At 42.7% G+C, this 22,487-nt stretch overlaps 1 protein-coding gene across 1 annotated transcript in view; it reads right to left on the minus strand.

Moving 5' to 3' along the window:
• Positions 1-1,246: 1,246 nt before the first annotated feature.
• KIF13B (kinesin family member 13B) overlaps positions 1,247-22,487 on the minus strand; it is a 149,359-nt gene continuing 128,118 nt past the window's right edge. The window contains exons 39-41 of the mRNA XM_063300770.1: positions 11,908-11,970; positions 8,400-9,444; positions 1,247-6,722 (exon numbers count right to left, since the gene is read on the minus strand). Of these exons, the coding sequence (XP_063156840.1) occupies positions 6,430-6,722; positions 8,400-9,444; positions 11,908-11,970 (1,401 nt within the window). The 3' untranslated portion in view covers positions 1,247-6,429. The remainder of the gene's footprint in view (positions 6,723-8,399; positions 9,445-11,907; positions 11,971-22,487) is intronic.

Below are 22,487 nucleotides of genomic sequence, written 5' to 3' on the forward strand. Positions count from 1 at the left end.
CTGGGGAATTCTGGGAGTTGAAGTTGACATCTTAAAGTTGCCAAGGTTGAGAAACATTGTTCTAACCATTCAGCAACTGTTTATTCCTTCTTACTTATTGGACATAGTTCTCAAAACCAAGTAAAGGAAACTGACATTTATTAAAAACAAAAAACAGATTAAGGGTGAATAGCATGGGAGGGATGCTTTTTGGGTGGGTACACACCCTAAGTTGGCTTTTAGTATACGATTTCGTGAAGAGTTAAAAATTCTCTTGTCAGATCAAGGGAACACCACATGAACTTTGAAGAAATGTGTTAAGTACTGAAAGTTGGGGAGAAAAATACTCAGACAGACAGACACACACAATAGGGCATGAGCAGCCAGTGACTCACCAGGGACATCATTAGGATTTCTGGTGGCCACCTCCCTGAGTTGTGATGTATGTGTGGCAATTATGAGGCAGAAATCCATGTTGACAATAGGAAAGGAAAACAAACTGCTAATACCATGCTTCTATGATCTATGATGCAGCAATGCTATCCATGCCTGGAGCAGCTTCATTAAAAAACCACCATACTTGGAAGGAGTGGAGGGTTATTTAGGCTACCAAAAAAAAAAAAAGACAAATTGTGTTTCCTTTGGGGGGAAAGTGTGTTGTGTGATGTACACACACATTTGTATGTATAGCTGTAGATAGATAGGTATAGTTGGAAGTTATTTAATCCAAGCTATGTTCAATCCAGCAGAACATTGATTGCCTTTAGAGCTAGTTGTGCAGTTTGTATATAATTAGAAAATGGCTGGGCCGCCTATCAGTAAAACCTACAAGTTCATTTAAGGAAAAATAATATATGAAAACCACCATTCCATAGCAGCACAGAAATCTGGTATGAGAGACAGATTTTAGTTTCAGCAGCATGGCTTTCATCTTACAAATATAATAAATAGCAATTACAATTTTTATCTACCCTTGTGCTGTATGGTAGGTTTTTGAACCCTTATAGGAAAAACAATGTAAGCAGCTTCTGTTGAGAACTCTAAGAAAGCATAGATGCACGTATAAATGTGTGTGTGTGAAGAAAAAGTGCAAATTCTGCTCCCTTTACAGAACATGTGCAGGGCAATGCCCTCTTGCATTTCTCTCTTAAGCAAGCAGAGACCTGGGTTGTGTGTTTTGTGTGAACCTTTCGTTCAAATCTACTTCAACCAACCATTCTGCATCAGTCAACTAAAAAAAGGAGAGGGGAAGAAGAGGAAATGAGGCTTGACAGAAGGCAAGTATTTTATTTAGATAACATTTGTCACAGATATGATACAACATTACAAGTTTAGTATATAATACAAGAGAGCATTACAAACTTTACACTTCATTACAAGAATCTTTGGATTTTAGCCTATTTTAAAAAGGTACAACCAACAATACTTCTGAAAACCAGTCTAAATGTATGTTCTTTATATACGGGCTTCCAACATTTACAAAATGACAAATCAACAGAAAAGACAATTGAGAAAAAGCTGCTTAAAAACAGGAGGTTAGTGTCCAGGCAATGAAATGCTTTTGCTAGCCTAGTGGGTAGACTCACTTGGAAGGTGAACCCCCTCTCCAAAGTTCAGCTCATCTTCTGCTCGTAGGGCTTTCTGGATACCTTAACTTAAGCCAGGTTAGATGCCCAGTGCTGACAGTCATGAGAGGTCCTGTGAATACTGTCATGTTGAAATAAAAGAGTTCCATGTGGCTTTTGGCCTCATCTCACTAAAAATCTCTTTAAAATGCTGATACAAATTATTATTATTAGTTTAATTTTATCCCACTTCTCTGCCCAAAAGACAGTCAAGGCAGTTGTGACACTGAAAAGGAACTGTTTAAGAACTGTGTAAAAAGAGATACTGCATGTGCCATGAAGACTGTTTACTCCCAATTTTAAAGCAGAGCCTACAGATAGGATTATTCCTTAGAATCATGCAGGGGTCCTACATTCCACCGAGTGCCAATTGTCATTATTAAACATTGCCTATCATGTAAGGGTGCCAAATTAATGGATGCAATAATAAGAAAACACATTAATCAGCACCAATTATCAAAAGAGTGTGTGCTAATATAAAAGGAAGTCTTAACGTAAAAGAGAACGATATATATATATTTTCATTGATTTATTTAAATTCCATCCTGCCTTAAACAAAGTGACAACCATTCTGTTAGGTAAAGATCAGATAGAGGTTTCCAATGCCACCCAGTATACATTGGGGTTAAGTGGGAGTTTGAACTTAGATCCTAAATTGAACATTTAAGCTACAATCCCATACTGACTATCTCAAGTATTTGTACAGTACATTGTCAGGGCAATTTCCAAACAGAGCCATTATCCTAGTTTCACCAGAAGGAACTGTTCCAACAACAAGGCTGGCAGACTAATGTTGCCCAGCACATGATATGGTCAGTCTCTGGCTCTGACATTTTACAGACTGGTTGAAGTATCACAGCCCCTTTATGAAGGCTCTATGGTGTACATGCTCATCATATGCTGTTTCACCAATTTCCAGTCTTTCAAATCTTTTCCCCAAAGGTACAAATATTTGACAAATGAAGGTGATGGCAACTCAGAATTCAGAATGGAGAACTGAACCATACCCACTGAAAAAATGAGCTTGCTATATGAAATCAATTGCCATGAGAAGTGAGGGAAGCAGTAGGAATGTGGGAGGGGTAATGGACAACCAGCTTTTGAAGTAAGGCACCATGGTGTGGCCTGGTTAAAATGAAAACAGCTGTAGCGATTGGGATTACGTGTCATTTTTTTGCAAAGCAGTGTCACAGATGCCTATCACAACCATCATAAAAAGTCTTGGCTTAGGGTTGTTTGATGCCAGTCATGTGCAAAAGGTATACAGTAGTAAATCAATTAGGTAACTCTTTCCATTGCTCAGAATATTCTGAAATATTTTAATGGTTAAGACAGACTTAGTTACAGAGAAATCTGGGATGGTGGTTTCAGTAGAGCACTTCAGAAGGAGAAAGCTTTTGTTTTAGAACTTAATGGACAGAAGCAAAACGAATGTTCTTTTCTAAGCAGTACTAGCATAACGTAAGCAGTATTTCAAAATTCATTTGGAAACCAGAGTGCACAGGAATCACCTTTGTTAACAGAACTTCGTCATTACTCAATCTGGGGAGAACTCTTCAGCTTATTCCACAAAATTCATCCCTGCTCCATTTGCTTTAAGAACAGAAATAGGTTTTAATTGGGGGAAGGGGAACTGAGGGAGAGAAGAATCTCACTATTGGAAAAGAAGGCTACGTCTTATTATAAAGATCACACTTCCAGTCCAGGAAACCATCTCTTTACCCTCTCAGCATGGCTTTTAAATCAACACTCTCTTGATTGTTTCCTCTTTCTTCACTATTCTTTCAAATAATTCTTGAAAGCTATTCTGCATTATAGATAGTGTGCCTTGATTGCTGAATAAAATATAGATTAAGTTGTTGGGAGAAGAAGTGGTTTGTGATTCGGCACTGGGGATGGAGAGAGAGCAGGTGAGATAGACTATAGGGAACCAAAACCTACAAGTATCTAAAGCAAGGTTGTTCAAACTGATTCCATGGAAGCCTAGGGTTCCATGAAAACTTGACAGGGTTCCGTGAGAGGCTAAGGGCAAAAAGATTTTTTAAAAAAGGTTCACTCACATGCAGCCAGTTTTCTATCACTGGAGCTTTGTCTCTTGATAGGGATCCTGGATTTTTAATTTTTTTTTAACTAACAGGTTCTACAGTATGGACTGAAAACGTTTGAAAATCACTGGTCTAAAGGAACTCTGAATTGCCCACAGCCTGCCAAAATTCCCTCTGAGACTAGCTCTGTTTTCCTTTAGGATAAAGTGCATGTAAAAGACTTGCAAAAATAGGAAAATAGGAAAATACAACAGTAGGCAGTTAAACAGAAAATAGCCATCCCAGTTGTAGTTAAGCAGGGCTACGCTTAACCATTGTTCTAGTGTTTTTCACCTACCCAATAAAGCAGTCCTGAAGGAGGGCAGAAGTCTGAGGACATCATTAGTGTATTGATTTCAACAAGGCTTCAATGTATTTCATTCTGCCTGGACCAGCACCAAGGCCCTAAGGTTTCAAAAATTTTGATTTTTCCTCTGTTGGAATGAAAGACCACCTGAAATCATGTAAATGCTATGCAACTATAAAATATTCCAATTCCATATACACAAAGACAGCAAGAAGAAGAAAGCTCTCTGGATACCGCTAGGCTTTGCTGCCAATTTCCTCAACTTCCTTAGTTGCAGTTTTAATTCTAAAACAGTTTTCTTCAGTTAGAAAATCAGATTAGTACAGAAGGAAGTCATTTAAGATGTAATAGAGATCAATTTCCTTAAGCCCACCCACTGCAAAGAGAGTCTATTAGCAGTGTATGGAAGGAGGATACAAAAATATGGGTCATAAGAATTTGTATGCTGCTAAGTGAGCCCTTAGATAGTCCTGCAGCTCTCCTTCTTCCTAGTCTCCGTTGTCCTTTCTTTTGGTGGCTAGCTACCTCTCTGGAGCCAGAAGACTTTTCTTCTCATTGGCATCACTGAAGGGTGTCTGCCATTGCCTAACCTTCTCCACAGAATCCCTCTGCTCAGTTCCTAACCATTCTACTTTGGACATTCCTGCATCAGCTGCACCTCCTTCACAGGAGCGTCAGAAGCCAGATTACCCAGGACCAAATCCCTGGCCCATGTAACACTGCTTCTTGGCAATGGTGGTCCAGAGTTTTGAGCAAGGACCTTTCTCAGCACTATCTGTAACCCTGGGTTCAATCTGGGTTCACCTACCGCAGGCAAAGCATCTGATCCACCCTTGGATTATTGCCCTCATTTTAAAAACAGCTGAACCTCATTCTACCTGGGCAAGAAAACTATCCCTGAAACACCCCCCACCCTTTTTTTTTTAGTTCCCTGCTGGGACTTTTCCAAAAGAGATTTTCAAGCCACTGAGAAGCCATTTCTGGCTGAAAGTTATGCAGGTAAGATCCAATTGCAGCCATGGAAATTATGCAGACCATTCAAGTTGTGACCTCAAAATCCTGCAGACATATATAACATATATTCATTTTGAATTCACCCTCTTCTTCCATAGGAAGAAGCCAGTTGGAGTATACGGAAAGAAGCTGATTACCCTGAACCGTGTGTGTTTCTGTGCAATGGTAGGCAGTGGGTTGATTGTAAGTCGCAAGGGATTCCCTATGCTTCTTTTAAAAAGAAAACAATAAATAACAAATAAATATACAGCACTAGTAACATGGACAAGCATAGTTTAACCAGGTTTATCACTGGTTAAATCCAGATCATAAGGAAGGCCCACCCTACCTCTAGGGCTTTGAATTCCCTCTTTGTATAATGTTACTTGAAACGAAGGCAGAGAATACCAAATGCTGTGGCTTACTTTATAAATACAATAGCACTGAAGGGAATGCTGAAAATGATAATAATAATAGTAATAGTAACAATAATAATAAACAACCAGAAGAAAAAAAAGCAAAACTTTCTCCCATTTACTCTCCTATTGAAATGGAAAAGGTCAGATATTTACTTATTTATTCAATTTTTATCCCGCCTTTATTATTTTTATAAATAACTCAAGGCAGTGAACATACCTAATGTTCCTTCCTCCTCCTATTTTCCCCACAACAACAACCCTGTGAGGTGGGTTGGGCTGAGAGAGAGTGACTGGCCCAAGGTCACCCAGCCGGCTTTCATGCCTAAGGCAGGACTAGAACTCCCAGGCTCCTGGTTTCTAGCCCATTGCCTTAACCACTAGACCAAACTGGCTATATATTAGATATATTAGACTATAATCACTGACTGGATTAAGGATTAAAAAAGCAACATGCATGTAGGCTAGTCCCAAGTCCACATTCCAGTGCAGTGTGGGGCAATATTTTCCCACTGATATCAACAACAACAGTTCAAAGATCATAAAGCAAGACTTAAAAGCATACATTATTTCCAATAGGCTGTGATCTGCCAAATTCTATGATTCTCATTGGTTTGCTGTGGTTTAAAGATGAGCCTTGGAATGACAACATTTTGATAGTAAGCAGCATTTGGCATTCTTTCTAGAAACTAAGTTCTGCCAACATCTCTTACAGATGACTTCCCTTGAATGGCTGGGGAATGGAAGGAAAGATCTGGAAAAACACACTGGGAAAGGCCACCATTTGCATCAAGAGTCTTATGTTACTCCATCATGACAAAGGTCAACAAATTTCTGTAAAATAAATTGAGAATACACATACACTCTGACACGCACCAACCATCTCCTCCAAACTGGCTTAGTTGTGCAAAGTAAGGCCATTCTGGGAGGGAGGGAGGGAGGGAGGGAGGAAGGAATGAAGGAAGGGTCAGCTTCACACAGTAGTGTTGTGAGCCAGGCTGACTTGCCCGTTGGGAGATGCTCTCTCAAGTAGCCCATGATTTCCTGTTTTCTGTATTCTTTTTACTCTTCTCAGGCTGTGGAACTGATCCTCCTTCTGTCTTGGCTAGAGCAGTCAAAGAAGCCAAATTGGAGGCAGAGCCCGAGAATGTGCCACTCCGCCGGTGCTCAGGCCCAGTTGTGCCTTGTAGCTTAATTCCAGCACTCCGGCGCCTTGCAGCCCCTGTAGCTCTTCTGACCCGACTTGGCTTCACAAGGAGCCCATAGCCTGGATTGCATTTGAAGTATTGCCGGCCTCCAATTGAACCATCATTTTTACCTTTGAGATAAGAGATTTTCTTTTTAAAGGGTTGTTTCATGAAGTCATGAAAATAAATGCATCTGGCTAAGGATAGACTGCCCAGTGGAAACTAGTTAATGGGTAGTTTAATAAAACTTCGTGCCCAATGACATAGCACCCCACGGAAGAATTTGGCCACACATCACCACGCCTTGTATAGGAGATATCCATCCATCCATCCATCCATCCATCCATCCATCCATCCATCCATCCATCCATTCATCAAACTTCTATCACTGCCCATCTCCCCCAAAAAGGGGGACTCTGGGCGGTTTACAATAAAACCAGAATTAAAATCATAAAATAAAAATTACAATAAATACACCAATAAATAAGAATAAGATAAATACCAAACCCAAGGGGCAACGTTCTTATTCGGTGGGAAGGATCTATGGTGCTAGCCACCCCCAAGACGAGCTGTTACCTCTCCCACCTCAAGCGAGGCGGCAGAACCAGGTTTTCAAGTTCTTCCAGAGGGCCGGGAGCGCAGGGGCCTGCCTTACCTCCGGGGCAGAATATTCCACAGGGCGGGTGCCACTGCAGAGAAGGTATGTCTCCTGGACCCCACCAGGCGGAATTCTCTAACTGGCAGGATTTGCAGCATGCCCTCTCTGCATGACCGGGTGGGACGGGTCAATGTTGAGGGGATGTTGGTGGCCCCTCCTGACATTCCTAGTGGATCCATGTGTTACCTCCTCTACCACCAGTAACGCTTCCCAGGTTCCATAAAAATGGCATAGGAATGTAAGCCTCTCCTTCCCTCTAACTGATGTGGTAGCTGCACAAGTTAATTCAGAGTGAAGCTACAGTCTATAACCCTTGTAATAAACATTTCACTTTCTGTGGCGTATTTCCAGCATGCTACGTATTCAGCATATATTATCAAGACTGTCATCTTTATATGGCAGCTCAGAAGTAGAGGCAGACAAAAGGCCAGCTTGCAGAAGCCATTCAAGTATAGTATTGTATGTTTTCAGGCTTTGTTTAACTACTCAAAGTACAAGGTCAGCCGCTATGGAATTGCTCTTTCACAATCAGAGTTCATGGTCATATGAAGCTGCCCACTATTGCCTCCTCTGGCTACTATCACTGATTCACGAGGCATTTTCCAAAATATATGAATTGTAATATTTTTAACAAAAGAAGTTGTAAATTGAACCAGGTAAAGGGAACCCCTTCCATTACCTTCTGGATACAAAACATGAGTTCTGCTATTAAGTAAAGAAACCCTTTACAATCAGCCAGATTTCTATGTGTGTGCTGGATGAGCCACACTATTCCCTGTCACTCTTGCTGAGGCGACTACATCTGAATGCAAGCCCATTCCTCCTTCCACTGTAGATCACATCCATGGGATGATGAACCTGTCCAAGTGGAGGGTGGCAGGTTTTCAGACAATATTGGACATTAAGGAGAAAGGCTCACCATACTGGCGGCTGTTTCCACCTGCACTGCTCCACGTGCCCCAAGAAAAAAATTCTACATGCAGCTGACTTGCACTGGGAAACAGTGAAGGGATCTAGACAGCCTTCAGCAAGAGACTAGGCTCTGAGGAAAACAGCTGTGGATTGAGGGAAACAAAAACAGCCACCAAAGCCAGCCACATCCATTTCCTCTACACCTCATCGCATTCCAACAACACTTCTTAACACTTACCTGATGGCAAATCCAACTCGACTCCAACCCAGGTTCCCTCTTGGAAGTCTGTCGGGCCAACGTATCTTACGGTGCCCATTTTATTTGCACCAACAGTTACATATTCACCTTCTTTCAGCCAGTCTGGGATTTCATTGGCTTCTTCTGAGTCAGATGCTGCTGCATCCAGTTTCTCCTCAGAAACAGCATCTGTGCCGTTGTTCTGATTGGATCCTTCTGAATTCTGTCTGTTCTCTTCTTCCTCTGAACACAAAGAAGCTCCTGATTCCCCACTCAACATGCTGGAGAAGGACTTGAGTTCTGATGTTCGTACTCTTTGGATTTTGAATGGAGAAGTTGCAGCACTGGACTGAGGAAAGAGGTCAACCATAACCTGAGACTTTGGAGGTCCTGTTTCATAAACGGATGCCAGCCTGGCCTCCTTTGCAACAGAAAGAGGGCTCTCTGTTGGTAGTGTGACAGGTGTTGGTGTCAATTGTGTTTGTTTCTTAGTGGGAGAGATAGAACAGCAGTCTGTATCTTCAGTAACTAGAGAGGTAAAAACCTGATCTTCATTTAGAGCGATGGAAGAAACAACAGATCTTGATTTTAAGTTGCCATTATGGCTCACTTTCTCATTGTCCTTGTCTATTTGATCGTATTTAAGGCCAGGGGTAACTGGATCCCTTTTTGAAAGAGAATGGCAACACTGAGAAGCTAAATCAGAACATGATTTTATGGGACTATCTGTTGCAGACAACACCTTAGGGGTTGTTGAAATTTGGGGGGCATTGTTTGTGGTGGAGGTCTGGATATTGGCTTGAAGGTGGGGGTCACTTCCTGGTGCAAGTGCTTCAGAAAGGGTTGCTGTAGAAACACTGTGTGAGAAGTACCCACTGGAGGCTTCACTCAAGGGACTTGGTGGCCCCTCCTGAGAGTCTTGGGCTTGGATGTCTGCTGTGGACTGCTGTAAAGGCACTTTGGTTGATCTTTCAAGGTCCTTCTCCAACTCTGTCAACTGCATAGTCACCTCAAAAGGCCCTTTGCTCCCATGTCCTTGGGTAACCTGAAGCAGAAATGGGTCAGAGGTTGTCAAAGTTACATTTTGGAAAACATAAACACTATGATAAGGGTAAACTAGGTGTTAGTTTTTTTCTAGTTCATCTTCTGTTGCCAGATCTGAAGGTGCTTGCAACATTTTGATTTATATCTTGAAGGAGGTGGAAGATAAAAGGTATATTTCGGCAACAGCAAACAAGAGAAGTCCTCCTGCATCAGCCAAGATTCATCTAGCTTTTTAGCTCATTTCTAACAATGCTTAGTCAGAGGTGAAGGGAATGCCATATCTGTGTCCACTGATCCCCAACATCTAGGATTCTGAGGTACACAGTTTCTGTAATTCCATATGATTGAAAGAAGCACAGAAAGCATATCTCTTTCCTTCTCCCAGTACCTCGTCTTGTTTTTTTTTCTTCCCCTCCAGGAATTAAGTAAGCCTCCCACTGTGTAATAGTATGTGGGAAAGACCGTGGGAGACTCGCCAAAGAGACACTGCCAAAGGAACGGAGAGATAAGAGACAGCATAGCCCACAGCTGGATAGTGGCTGGGGCAAGAGGTTCAGAAGAGACCCTCCTTAGATTCTTGGGCTGTAAAGGAGATGGGTGGGGGGAGAGAATTGTACTTTTAGACTTGCAAGATTCTATTAATGTGGCCTTACAATAAAGTAGAATTAGCTCATCTGGTCATGTTTCTTGTCTGGTTTACCTTGTAAGGCTGACACAATGCCTGCAGTTGCTACTGAAACTATAGTGGGTGGATAGAGGGAAGGGAGTCCCAATATATCATGCAAGAATTCTTAGAGTACACCTACAATTCAGACATCTTGCATTCATTAATACCAGGGTCCATAAGTTCCTTCCCCCACCCTTACCAAGAAAAGCTTTGCCTGTTATTGAAAAAGTAAGAATTCTCACAATCTGAATAGGGCACAGTTTGGGATAAGAGCCATTCAAAATCAACCATTTAGGTAACATTAGTATCCAGAATGGATAGATGTAACAGCTTATGGAACTGCATACTTTATCTGGCTCATTTATTGTTTTATTTTATGCATTTTATGGCTTGTAATCCACTCTGAGATACTCAGAGTAGTGGGCAAGCTAAAAATATGTTAATAAATAAGAAAGAATGGGTGAATAACACATACTAATGAGTTTATGGCTTATTTCTATACTAGAGCATTAACAGGACTCAAAGGAGGCAGTCTGGCTAATAGGCCTTTTTTTATTGAAGGCGTAGTAGGATTAATATATAAATGCATATAGCACATGAAATATGACTCCTATTATTTACTAAAAGACTATTTATATTGCAGAAAGGTATGTTTGCTGTTTGGAAGGGGCGATTTATGTGAAGTGGGGAAACAAGCCAGATCTATAAGTCTCTCCCAGTTATTTGGCTTAACTCACAGAAGAGATAAATCATCATTTCCAGGTCAAGTATCACCTACGCTATTGTGTAGCTCCATATGCCAAGCATGTCTCCCTTCCCAAATCTGATAACTGCAACACTACAAACCCACAACTTTCAGAATGAATGGACCTTTCTATGGCTAACATAATATACATATGATATATATACACCGCCCCCCCCATTATTAAAATAGATATGGAGTAGCACCAGCCAGCTTTGAAAAAACAATTGCTTTTGCCAAGCCATGCTCTCGGCAAACTCTTGGGATCTGACATTTCTTCCATGTCTCCTGGGAGGCTTTGCCGCATGTCTATTTCCTACTCCATTCAACAACCTCAGATCTTTGATCTAAGGCCACATGGAAAGGAAATGTTTCATGCAGAAGACGACAAGCAGCCCTTACAAGAGGACCCTGGAGGATAGTAAGAAAGAATTAACTATAGTGCTGTAGATGCCAGAGAAGCACGGAAATAAAGAGTCCAAGACTATGTTTTCAAAGGAAGAATCACAAGAAAAATTCTTGTCCTCAAACACCTGATACTATGCAGACCAAAATGTGCCATCATGGGAGATAAGGAGATGCAGCCACCAAACCAGGCTTCCCATTTCTCTTACTCCCTTGCAGATCTGCAACATGGAATACTGCTTACTTGGCATTGTAGTGTAGTTGTGCACTTGCTGGCCTCCACCACACCGATACACAATGTGATGACATTACCACAAGAGGATAATGATAATTCAACAAGATTTAGATCTTTTGCTGTGAATACTGAGCATTAGAATGGCTGGCTCATACAGCACCGAGCCATAAACTGGGATTTCCCTTTCTGCTGCTGAAAGCTTAATATGCACTCGGGCTTAGTCAGGACAGTTCATAGGCAAACTTCTCCAGTCAGTCTGCATCATCAGCATATAAATAACTATAACACCATTTTGTAAGTTTTGGAGAATTCAATTCTTTACTGATTCTGGTAGTAGCTTTGCTATTACAGCTGCCTCCCATCCCTATGTAATAATGCAGTTATTCAGCACCACAGACAGTTCAGAAGGACCCACCTGTTGGACTTTTGCAGGACTGGCATCAATGCTGGCAGGCTGAACCATAATTTGTGGGACTTGCTGCAATAAGAAGAGACATTCCATGCCCCATGTATTAATCTCTGAATGGCTGAAAGAAATAATTCTCAAAGGACAGTAGAAAGTTACTTATTTCACAGGCATCTTAGCTTAGGCATAATGAGACCTGATGGCCCAGTTCTCTTATAATACTAAATTTAGCTTATTTGCTTTAAATGTGTGACTTCATTCTTTTATGACTTTGCATTCTGTGCAAATTAAGCTATTACAACGTGCTCAACATAGTTAAAAACCTGACTCAAGTGAGAACACGGTATTTCCCAATTATTGCACGCTGCAGTTACTGCAGCTGCTGCCAGTGCCAATGCCACTGAAGAGGGGGCACAAGCCTCCCCTAGCATCCCTATGCCAGCCTCCCCTAAGTAGTGACCAAGGCATCATCTCAGCCTTTCCAAGCACTCCCAGTCTCTGGCTGCCTGAGCTGAAAAACCTGGACATTCAGCGTAGTTTTATGACTTTGACTGAGCATTCTTATTACTAACTTCCTTTTGCTTCTTCTAGACATGCTTTATGGTGCTTTCTTCTGAACACACTGAAGACAAAGTTACATCTCTACCCAACCCAGGAATATTTGATGAACCATTTGTAATATTTTTCCTTGAAGACGCTATACTTCCAGTGCTGATCTTTGCATTTTTCAATTCAACTCCTTTTTAAACTGTAAAATTATCCCAACAATAAAGTACTTTCAGACAATAGTGCCCTAAAAAAAATTATTGAAACTTCTCCTTACTAAAAACTAGCACAAAAATAGTTTCTTATGGTGATAAACGTCTTAAGGATTTTCTAGACAAGATATACTATTTTTGCAAGTCAATGTTTCAAAAGCAGAACAAAAACAGCTATTATAAAAGAAAAAGTGTTAATTAAATACATTTGCTGCTAACAGCAAACTGATAGGTAAAGGAACATACCCTTTGGGTGGCAAATAGAGAAACTAATCTTTGAAAGGAGACAGGACTTATATCACATGATTTGGAAATATCCATTTGAGGATGCACAACAGTGGATGGGAAGGGGACAGGAAGAGAGAAGCCCTTAAATTCATCATCAACTTTTGTACTGTAAGTAAAGTTACAGATTTATCTTCCCAATCTGGTGTTTCCTTTATACGTCATACTTCACATCTCATAACACTCCAACTATGAGAGCCAGTGTGGTGTAGTGGTTAAGGTACTGGACTAGAAGTAGAGAGACCCATATTCTCATCCTTTTAGGCACAGAAGTTGGCTGGATGATTTTAGGCCAGTCACTTTTTCTCAGGGTAGTTGAAAAACATCTACCCAGTGAAAAACATCTACCCATACTAGATCAGTATGGTAGATTATGGTAGGTCCACAACCTTTGATGAAAGAGCCTTCATCCTGCAGTGGATGTCAAGCTGACAACAAAACAACAATAATACTTCAAGTAGCATCACCACTAGTTGAGGCATTACAGGAGACGAGGGCAGGAAGCTTAAGAAAACTGTTCTATGAACATAGATAGCTGGCTAATACTAAGCTAGCCCATTAGCTTTCAAGCCAGGGCTAGCCACCAGACCAATAAAAAACAGAAATGAACTTTAGGCATCAAGGACCTTCTGCATAGAAGACAATGTTCCTCTGAGAGCTCTTGCCTACTTTTATGCTAGGTGGTACAAGCAGGTGTACAAGGTCATGTTCCAATTTCAGAATCTTTATTTCTTCTGAATACACCTACTTCAGTGTAATGGCTAAAAGCATGATTGCACTGTGATGGCCCAGCTTGAATAATTTTTATTTGGAGGCAATTGACTGGACATATTCAAGCTCTAATATCAGCAAGTCTTTGCCTTCCTGCTTATACTTGTTACCTTTTGAATAGATCAAATACAGGTAGTCCTCATTTAGTGACTGCAATTGGTTCCAGTGAAATGGCCACTAAGTAAACCACATGACTGAGAGAGAGAGAGAGAGAGACCTGCAAAGATCACTGGTTGCTGCCCTCTCATTCATATAAAGTTCTTTGGTTCAGTGTCCTATGCCTGACCTGGGGTTTTTTTGCCCCCTCACAGGACAGAGAGATTACTTAAACAAGCTCTCAATTCCTGAGCAGCTTTTCTCCCCAGCAGCACTTCCCCCCAAAAATGCCAAGAGCAAGTTAACAAGCTCAGCTCTGTGACCTTAATTAGTTGATCAGAACCCTCCAGCCTGCTCCCTGAAATTGACTGGGCCTTAATCAGTTTCACACTGAAGGCTTTTGTTATCTTAAATGTGGGCACTGGTCACAAAGTTCCTTTTTCATCACCATGGTATTTGGGAATGGTTGCTATCTGAGGCAGTCGCTAAATGAGGACTACCTGTAATGTTGCCACTAAAAGCGATTTGGTTCTATATACTTTGCTTGTTTCTCCCCACAATTCCTTGGATGCTCCTGCCTGCCTTCTTTTCTTGCTTGGCAGTTCCAGTAAGAGCAACACAGAATCTGTGAGTGAGTCAAACTGGGTATCTTTTTTTTTTAAGCAGGTGGCTCTCTGTTCACACAGGGTTGTCATTTAAACAGACCAAGAGGCACCGCATCAGCCCAGCAGAATTTGATTTCCTCCCATTTAAAGCAGCACATAAACAGCTTAATCAGAAACTCCCCTTTTAGGTACATTAAGCAGATTTCAGCGGAAGCCAATCCAATAGTTACATGAAGAATCCTATTATGCCAAATTAATTCAATCTGAATAATTAGAGAGCAGGAAGTTCTTTCGATTATTCTATATACCTTCTGCACAGCACACTTGAATACAAGAGCAGCTTTCATTAATTGTGGTTTCCTTCTTCTACAGATCAGTTTCTGACTTTGCAATGGGAGGTCAAGGTAGCAGCATTGTTCACTACTCCCTCCCTCAGTTCTCTGGCAGCAAATCGTGAGAAACCAAGAGAAAATGGGCAAGGAAGGCTTATTGAAAAGCAAGAACATCCACCTGCATGAACCCCTACAGAAATCAGGACATGTCTTTCACATTCAGGCCTATGAAAGAGATACCATCAAATTCTGCACCAACAATGTAGAATCCTATGCAAGTGAATAAGCAAGCACCTTATGAACACTGGCCTGACATTTCTTTTGATAGTCCAGATAGCAAGGAACTGGGGGGGTCATTAAATCCAGAGAACCCCACCAACTCATGGGATTTCACCAAAGCTGAAATGTAAGGGTTTGGTAGCATCTGCAGAATGTGCACAAAACTTTGCAGAGAGGTGGCAGGTCCAATAGTCTTGGACACAATCCACTTGTCCTATATGCAGTCTTCTCATTTATGTCAGGCTCCAATCAGTTAACTGAAGGTAACAATCCCATCCTGCTGAATTCTTTTCTACCTTAGCAATGGCAGTAAGACCAACACATTCTCCCTGAGCAGCTGGGAGAAAAAGCGGTGAAACGTCAATACTTCTCAGCTCTTATTGCGTCCGCAGAATGCCACCTGACGGGCCTGTTTAACATCACTCGATCCCTTTTGGGGAAGGTGGGCTCAGTGACCCACCTACAGGGCCGTGCAGGGAAATTTGCTGAGCACCTGCAGGACAAAATCGCTCGGATCCACTCCAAGTTAGACTCCAGGCATGAGGCTTGGTCTGGAGAGATACCAGGGGAACGGGCTTACCCAGTTATCTGGGAGCAGTTTGATCCTGTTGGGCCTGAGGAAGTGGACAGGATCCTATGGACAGTAAATGCCACCACGTGCCATCTAGACCCGTGCCCCTCCTGGCTAGTAAAAGCAGCCCGGGAGGTGACATGCGGTTGGGTCCATGCGATGGTTAATACATCCTTGGGAGAGGGGGTGTTTCCCGCTACCTTTAAAGAGGCGTTGGTGTACCTCCTCCTCAAGAAGCCATCGCTGGACCCTACTGTTCTGGACAATTTTCGTCCAGTCTCCCACCTTCCCTTTTTGGGGAAGGTTGTTGAGAAAGTGGTGGCTTTGCAGCTCCAGAGGGTCCTGGAGGAAACAGATTATCTAGACCCCTTTCAGTCAGGTTTCAGGCCTGGTTATGGGACAGAAACGGCATTGGTCGCACTTATGGATGATCTCTAGCGGGAGCAGGATGGTGGCAGTGCATCCATCCTCGCTCTCCTTGATCTCTCAGCGGCTTTCAATACCATTGGCCATGGTATCCTTTTGGGGAGGCTCAGGGAGTTGGGGGTGGCTGGCATAGTTTTACGCTGGTTCACCTCCTTCCTCCAGGGCTGATCCCAGTCGGTGTTAAGAGGGGAGGAGGGATCGGCCTCATGGCCTCTTCTTTGTGGGGTGCCACAGGGATCAGTACTCTCCCCTCTCCTTTTTAACATCTACATGAAACTGCTGGGCAAGATCACCATGGGATGAGGTATCAGTACGCTGATGATACTCAATTGTATATCTCTATCCTGGGTGAAGTAAGTGATGCCGTGAATACCCTCTCCGAGTGTCTGGGGGCTGTGGGGGCCTGGATGGGGAACAACAGGCTTCAACTGAACCCTGGTAAGACCGAGTGGCTGTGGGTTAATGGTTCTTCCGTATCCGGGACATTAACATCTCTGGTTCTGGATGGGGTTGCACTGCCCCAGACAGGCCCGGTGCGTAACTTGGGGGTCCTCCTGGACTCACGGCTCCTGCTCAAAGAGCAGGTGGCAGCCGTGGCCAGGAGAACCTTTGTGCAGCTACGTGCTGTGCACCAGTTACACCCCTTCCTGGATCGGGAGGCCCTTCAAACAGTCACTCGTACCCTTGTTATCCCTCATATAGACTATTGCAACACACTCTACATGGGGCTACCCTTGAAAAGTATCCAGAAGCTCCAGCTGGTCCAGAATGCAGCTGCACGAGCTGTTTTTGGTGCCCCCAGAAGGGCACATGTAACACCGCTGCTGTGCGAGCTGCATTGGGTACCAGTTTGCTTCCGGGTCCAATTCAAGGTGTTGGTTATTACCTTTAAAGCCCTACATGGCATGGGGCCAAGTTACCTGAGGGACCGCCTCTTCCCCATTACATCAACCCGTCCCACCCGATCGTGCAGAGAGGGCATGCTACGGACCCCGTCTGTAAGAGAATTCCATCTGGCAGGGTCCAGGAAGCAGGCCTTCTCTGCAGTAGCTCCCGCGCTGTGGAACATGCTGCCCCCAGAGGTGAGATTGGCCCCATCGCTCCTGGCCTTTCGGAGGAGTCTGAAGACCTGGTTCTGCCGCCTTGCTTGGGGTGGAGAGGGGAATAGATCTACATGGGGATGGTTGCTATAGACCACTCCTCCCACACTTGGACTGTTTTAGATTCTTTCGCCACCTGGATTTTTTAGTTTTACCTTTATTTATATTATTTATTACTGTATTTTTATACTGTGTATTTTATGGTTGTTGTTTTTAATCGATCACTGTAAACCGCCCAGAGTCCCCTGATGGGAGGAGATGGGCAGGGACAAATTAGATAGATAGACAGACAGACAGATAAACTGATCAAATTTCCAAAGCTCTAGCACTAATTCAGATTATTCAAACACTGTTGTTCAGATTTATTATTTGTTTAATTATTCAGTGTATATGGCTGCGCAATTCTGGGTAGCTTACAACAAATTTAAAAACCATGATAATATTCATCTCCATAAAACACCTCTTAAAACATCCCTTAGAGTTGGACTCACTCAATGCCCTGACCCAGTGTCAGTGGGAGCAGCCATGTCTTCAGTGCCTTTCAAAGGCCAACAGGGCTGGGGCCATCCAGATTTGAGGGGCTAAGCTGTTTCATGGGGCAGGCACTGCAACAGAGAAGACACAGTAGATCAAGCCCAATGCCTCACAGCAGCAATTATTCAACACTTCAGCTAAAATGAATCAGTTCCATTGCTCACTCAATCCTGCCATAGAGTCTCTGGCATTCTAAGGGCACATACATAGATAGTCCTCTGTTGGTCTACACCAGTGTTTTTCAACCTTGCTAATTTTAAGATGTGTGGACTTCAACTCCCAGAATTCCCCAGCCAGCAGAGAGCAACCTTGAGAAACACCTCTGCGTATTCCTGAAGTTAAGCATTGAAGGAGCAAAGTATTTACACCCAACAAGCTCTTCTTCAAGGACTGGCAATTTCCCTACCATTACTGATACTTTCCTTGGGTTCTTCAGAACACAGGTTGAAAACCCACAGTGAAGGTCAAAAAAAACAAACCCTGCCCTCTAGTTGCCTTTGAAGTGAATTCATTTTTTTCCAACTGCTGCTATAACAAAAGCAGTTTCTTGATTTTCCTCATAGATCACCAGTGCCTTCTTGGTTTCCTTTCCTTGCCATTTCCCTGTGTGCAGAAACTCACAAATGTCCCTGTCCCTCAGTTGCCCTCAGAAAAGGCCACATCATCCCTTAAATCTTCCCTTTAAAAAATCAGCTGCTCTGGCCCCAAGTTATTTTTCGCTTTCCAGCCAGATCCCTTCTAGCACATTAACTGCTTTCTAATAAATAATCTTCCATTTCTGCAACACCCAAGAGTATCTGCATTGTGGCATAATCACCAACTACAGTAAGCCTTCAGCACTGTAAAACCATAATGTTCAGTTGCAATAATAAAATTTCTTGGCAAGCACAACAGGAAGATTGTCTGGTCTCTTTTAAAACTTCTCTGAATACCTGACCATCCATTTGGATGATTGCTAGCACACTTTTCTAACCTATTATCCAATGCATATTGCTTCTCATTGCATCCCCACTCCACATTTACCTGTGGGGTTGCCTTGCTTTTTTCCTACTGACATTTCACAGTTGCTATTTCTTCTGGGATTATTCAGATTGGACCAGATCCTTCTTACTGTCTGCATTTTTATCAATGCATATTAGCATCCACAGACACCATTTTTATGCTAACAAAGAATGAATACTGGCTCTCCTTTCTGAACGAGGTAATTTTATAAACTTTGCTATTCTGAGACACCATATGGTGCCTGCATGGACACCCAAGAATTCCCAAATAAAAGGAAAGAACCAGAAAGCAAAAGGAGGTTCACAGGAACAGAGAAGTGTATTTATGGGGAAGAGTAGTAGGGGAACAGACTGACACCTATAGCAATTAAGAAGAGGCTGAATGTATCACTCTTCTTCTGCCTGTAGGTACACCTATAGTTCCTTCTCCACACTGGGACAGATGAAGGTGGATAACTGAGAACAAATTAGAACATAGTATCCAAACTAGGACTTCAGCAACAAAATGTGCAAGTCTGGAGATCACACCAGGCTTATGCATAGATTTGTAAGATCTTCTTCCCTGAAGCTTGGAGTCCTCCTCCTCCCTTCCCCAAGTTATGGATTAACTCCACATTGTTTCTTCTTCACAAGTATTTAATTTGTGCCATAAATGCAGATTTAAAGATGGGATATGTTGAAGTCCATGATTTCTTCAAAGATTTTGGCCTCTTCAAACGAAAATCGGTGCCCATCACTTCCCCATAGCCGTAAGGAGTACAAGCGTTTTTTTTAAAGCAATAAACTGTAGAATGCACTCACAAGATCTGGTGACCGTTGTCAGACTTGGACAATGGAATGGAAGAGCTGCCTGTTGCATATAGGTCTGCATGTGGCAAATGAAGAGTACATATATGCTCCTGCTGCTGAGCACAGTGGGGTGGTGCTACAGTTTGGGTTGCACTCAGATCACCATGATCCAGGCATGCAACAGCTTTACAAGGAAGTACCCTGGAAGCCAAGGTCATTTATTTTTGTAATTTCTATGCCACCCTTCCAAACAAAGTCTATTTCAAATGTCAAATAGGTTGGGGGTCAGGAATTAAAAAAATACTTGTGAAAGAAATAAAAATAAGAATTCAAATGATGGGGTAAAAATAACATATGAAAACAGAGATGACTGAATGGGATAAAAATCCATTTCACTTGGGTTTCAGGCTGGAATTTCATATGGAGACAGCCTTTGTTGCACGTGTTGATGGCCTGTGGTGGAGTCAGGATGGAGGTGGTGAATTCATCCTTATGCTCCTTGATCTTTCTGCGGCTTTTGAGATCATTGGACCATTGACCACAGCATCCTTCTGGGCCAGCTTTGGGGGATGGAAAGAGGGAGCGCTGTGTCATGGTGGTTCTCTTACCTCCTCCAGAGCAAGTTCCAGTTGGTATTGGTTTGGGAGGGGGAGTCACTTCCCAGGCCCCTCCTCTGCAGGAAGCCACACGATCTGCCCCTCTCTTTCATCCTATTCAATATCTACATGAAACCACTGGGTGAGGTCATTTACTGGCTTGGGGTTTGGTATCATCAGTAGGCTGGTGATACCCAATTACACATTTTGACTCCAGGCCAGCCAGGTGAGGCTGCCAAGGTTCTGTCCCAGTGCCTGAAAATTATGCAGGTTTGGATGGAGAGGAACCATCTCCAACTCAATCCTACCAAGTGGCTGTGGATGTTAGAGCCGCCTAGGTCTGAGGATATTCCGTCTTTAACCTTGCATGGGGTACAGTGGTGCGCAATCTCAGTCTTTCTTCCTGAACTCACAGTTCCTGTGAAATAAGCAGATGGCAGCTATGTCCAGGAAGACCTTTGCATAGCTTCATCTGGTGCACCAGTTGCACCCTTTCCTAGATCACAAGGCCCTTCAGACAGTCACTCATGCCCTAGGCACCTCATAGCTCAATTATTGCAATGCGCTCTACATGGGGCTGCCCTTGAGGACCACTTGGAAACTACAGCTGGTCCAGAATGCACTGGTAAGGGCAGTGATAGCCATGCCTCAGTCTGCCATGTGACATCCCTGCTTCACAAGTTGCATTGGTTGTGGGTTTGCTTCCTGGTACAATTCAAGGTACTGGTTATATCCTATAAAGCCTACATGGCATCGTGCCTGGTTACTTGAGGTACTGTCTGTCTCCTGTGGTGTCAACCTGGCCAGTTCGGTCTGACAGAGTTGGCGTTCCTTCGATTAAGTCGTGTTATCTATTGGGACCTCTGAAGCATGCCTTCTCTGTCATGGTGCCTGCCAAATGGAATGAGGTTTCCTCTGAGATCCAGGTGGCTCCCCTCAAGATGGTTCTCCCAGGCCCTGGTCTAAGGTGGCTGGAGTCCCTTTGGGTGTACGATATGTTCTTGACTTGATCTGCCATCTTGATTATTGCTACGTTCTCTATTTGGATTGCATATTAGTCATGCTATTTCTATGCTGTGAGCTGTCAGGTAGCGCCTAAGTTGAATAAAGTAAATAAATGAGAAATTAAATTAAATAAAAAGTTCCACCACAGCATAGAAGTGATTAGATGAGTTCCACTGCAACGTAATTACTAAGTTTCACAGCAACTTAGTAATATATTAGCAAAGTTTTAGAAAATATTTTATTAAACAGCGGGATGAAAAGATAACAAAGCATGTGCTGGAGGGGCAGGGATGGCTTGTATATACCCCATCAAACACCCCGCTGAAAACCTCTTCAAGACTGCAATGCTTCTGTGTCAAATCCAGTTTTTCTGCGAGGGAGAGTGAGACCTCTCACTTCATCGCACTTGCCATCTTTTATCTTTATTTTTTATTTTTTTATTTTATTGTAATTTCTTTGTTTGATTGTTATGAGCCACCCTGAGTCATTGAGAGTTGGGTGGCATACAAGTTTACTAAATTATTATTATTAATCGTCATTATTATTCTCCTCCTCCACTTAAGGGTAGAGATGGACTGGGAAGGCTGATGGAGGCAAACTGCTTAAATTCTCACACCTAAAACCATGTGAAAATGTTGAAAAATACCACCACTGAAATTTGGCCATTTGGGGGTTGAATTTTGAGCCATTTCACAGGTTTGGGGGTGCTTTTAAAGGATGGAATGGGAGTAGTTTAGTTTCCAAAGTCCTCCTGTTCCATCTTCACCTTTAACTTCTGCCAAAGGCAAAAGAGAGCTGAAGTCCCAACTTTTTGAAGCACTCCAAAAGGTCAGAATGCAAATTTGCACTCCTGACCCCTTAAATGCTGCCTGCTTCTATACCAGGAGACTCATCACTGCAATAATCAGATTGCTCTGCCTTCAGATTTTGTGCTTCTTTTGCTGAAGGCTTTCTAATACATGCTGCAGTAGTTTCTCAAGAATGGACAGCTGCTGGTTGGTTGTGGCAAGCCTGAAGATTATGATTTTTGCAAAGGAGTATGGTTTCTCTTGCAGAATTCGTGAAAGGTTTTCTGAGAAAAAGCATCTCTACTTGTTAAACAATTTTAATTAAAGTTTTATTTAGAAATGATGAAGATGGCTTACAGAAGCTTAGCAGCTTTAGTGCTGGTCAGCAACGTGACTTGTCACAGCTACATAGTCTACACATCTGGCTGCTGGACCTCACAAGGATTTCCCAGCAAGAAAAAGCAGCATGAACACCAACCTGCTATACCATACGATTAAAAAAAAAAGTGAGCCTTGTCACGCAATAGCAAATACAGACAAAAGGCTGGCTGACCTCTGCTTGCGTGGGGTGAACAATCAGCTTTGGCAGGACCCTCACCACTCGCTTTATTAAGCACTTGAACTGTACCTCCGATGCCAGTTTATGTGTTCAG

Source organism: Candoia aspera, chromosome 1 (genome assembly GCF_035149785.1).
Source record: "Candoia aspera isolate rCanAsp1 chromosome 1, rCanAsp1.hap2, whole genome shotgun sequence".
Taxonomy (NCBI): Eukaryota; Metazoa; Chordata; class Lepidosauria; order Squamata; family Boidae; genus Candoia; species Candoia aspera.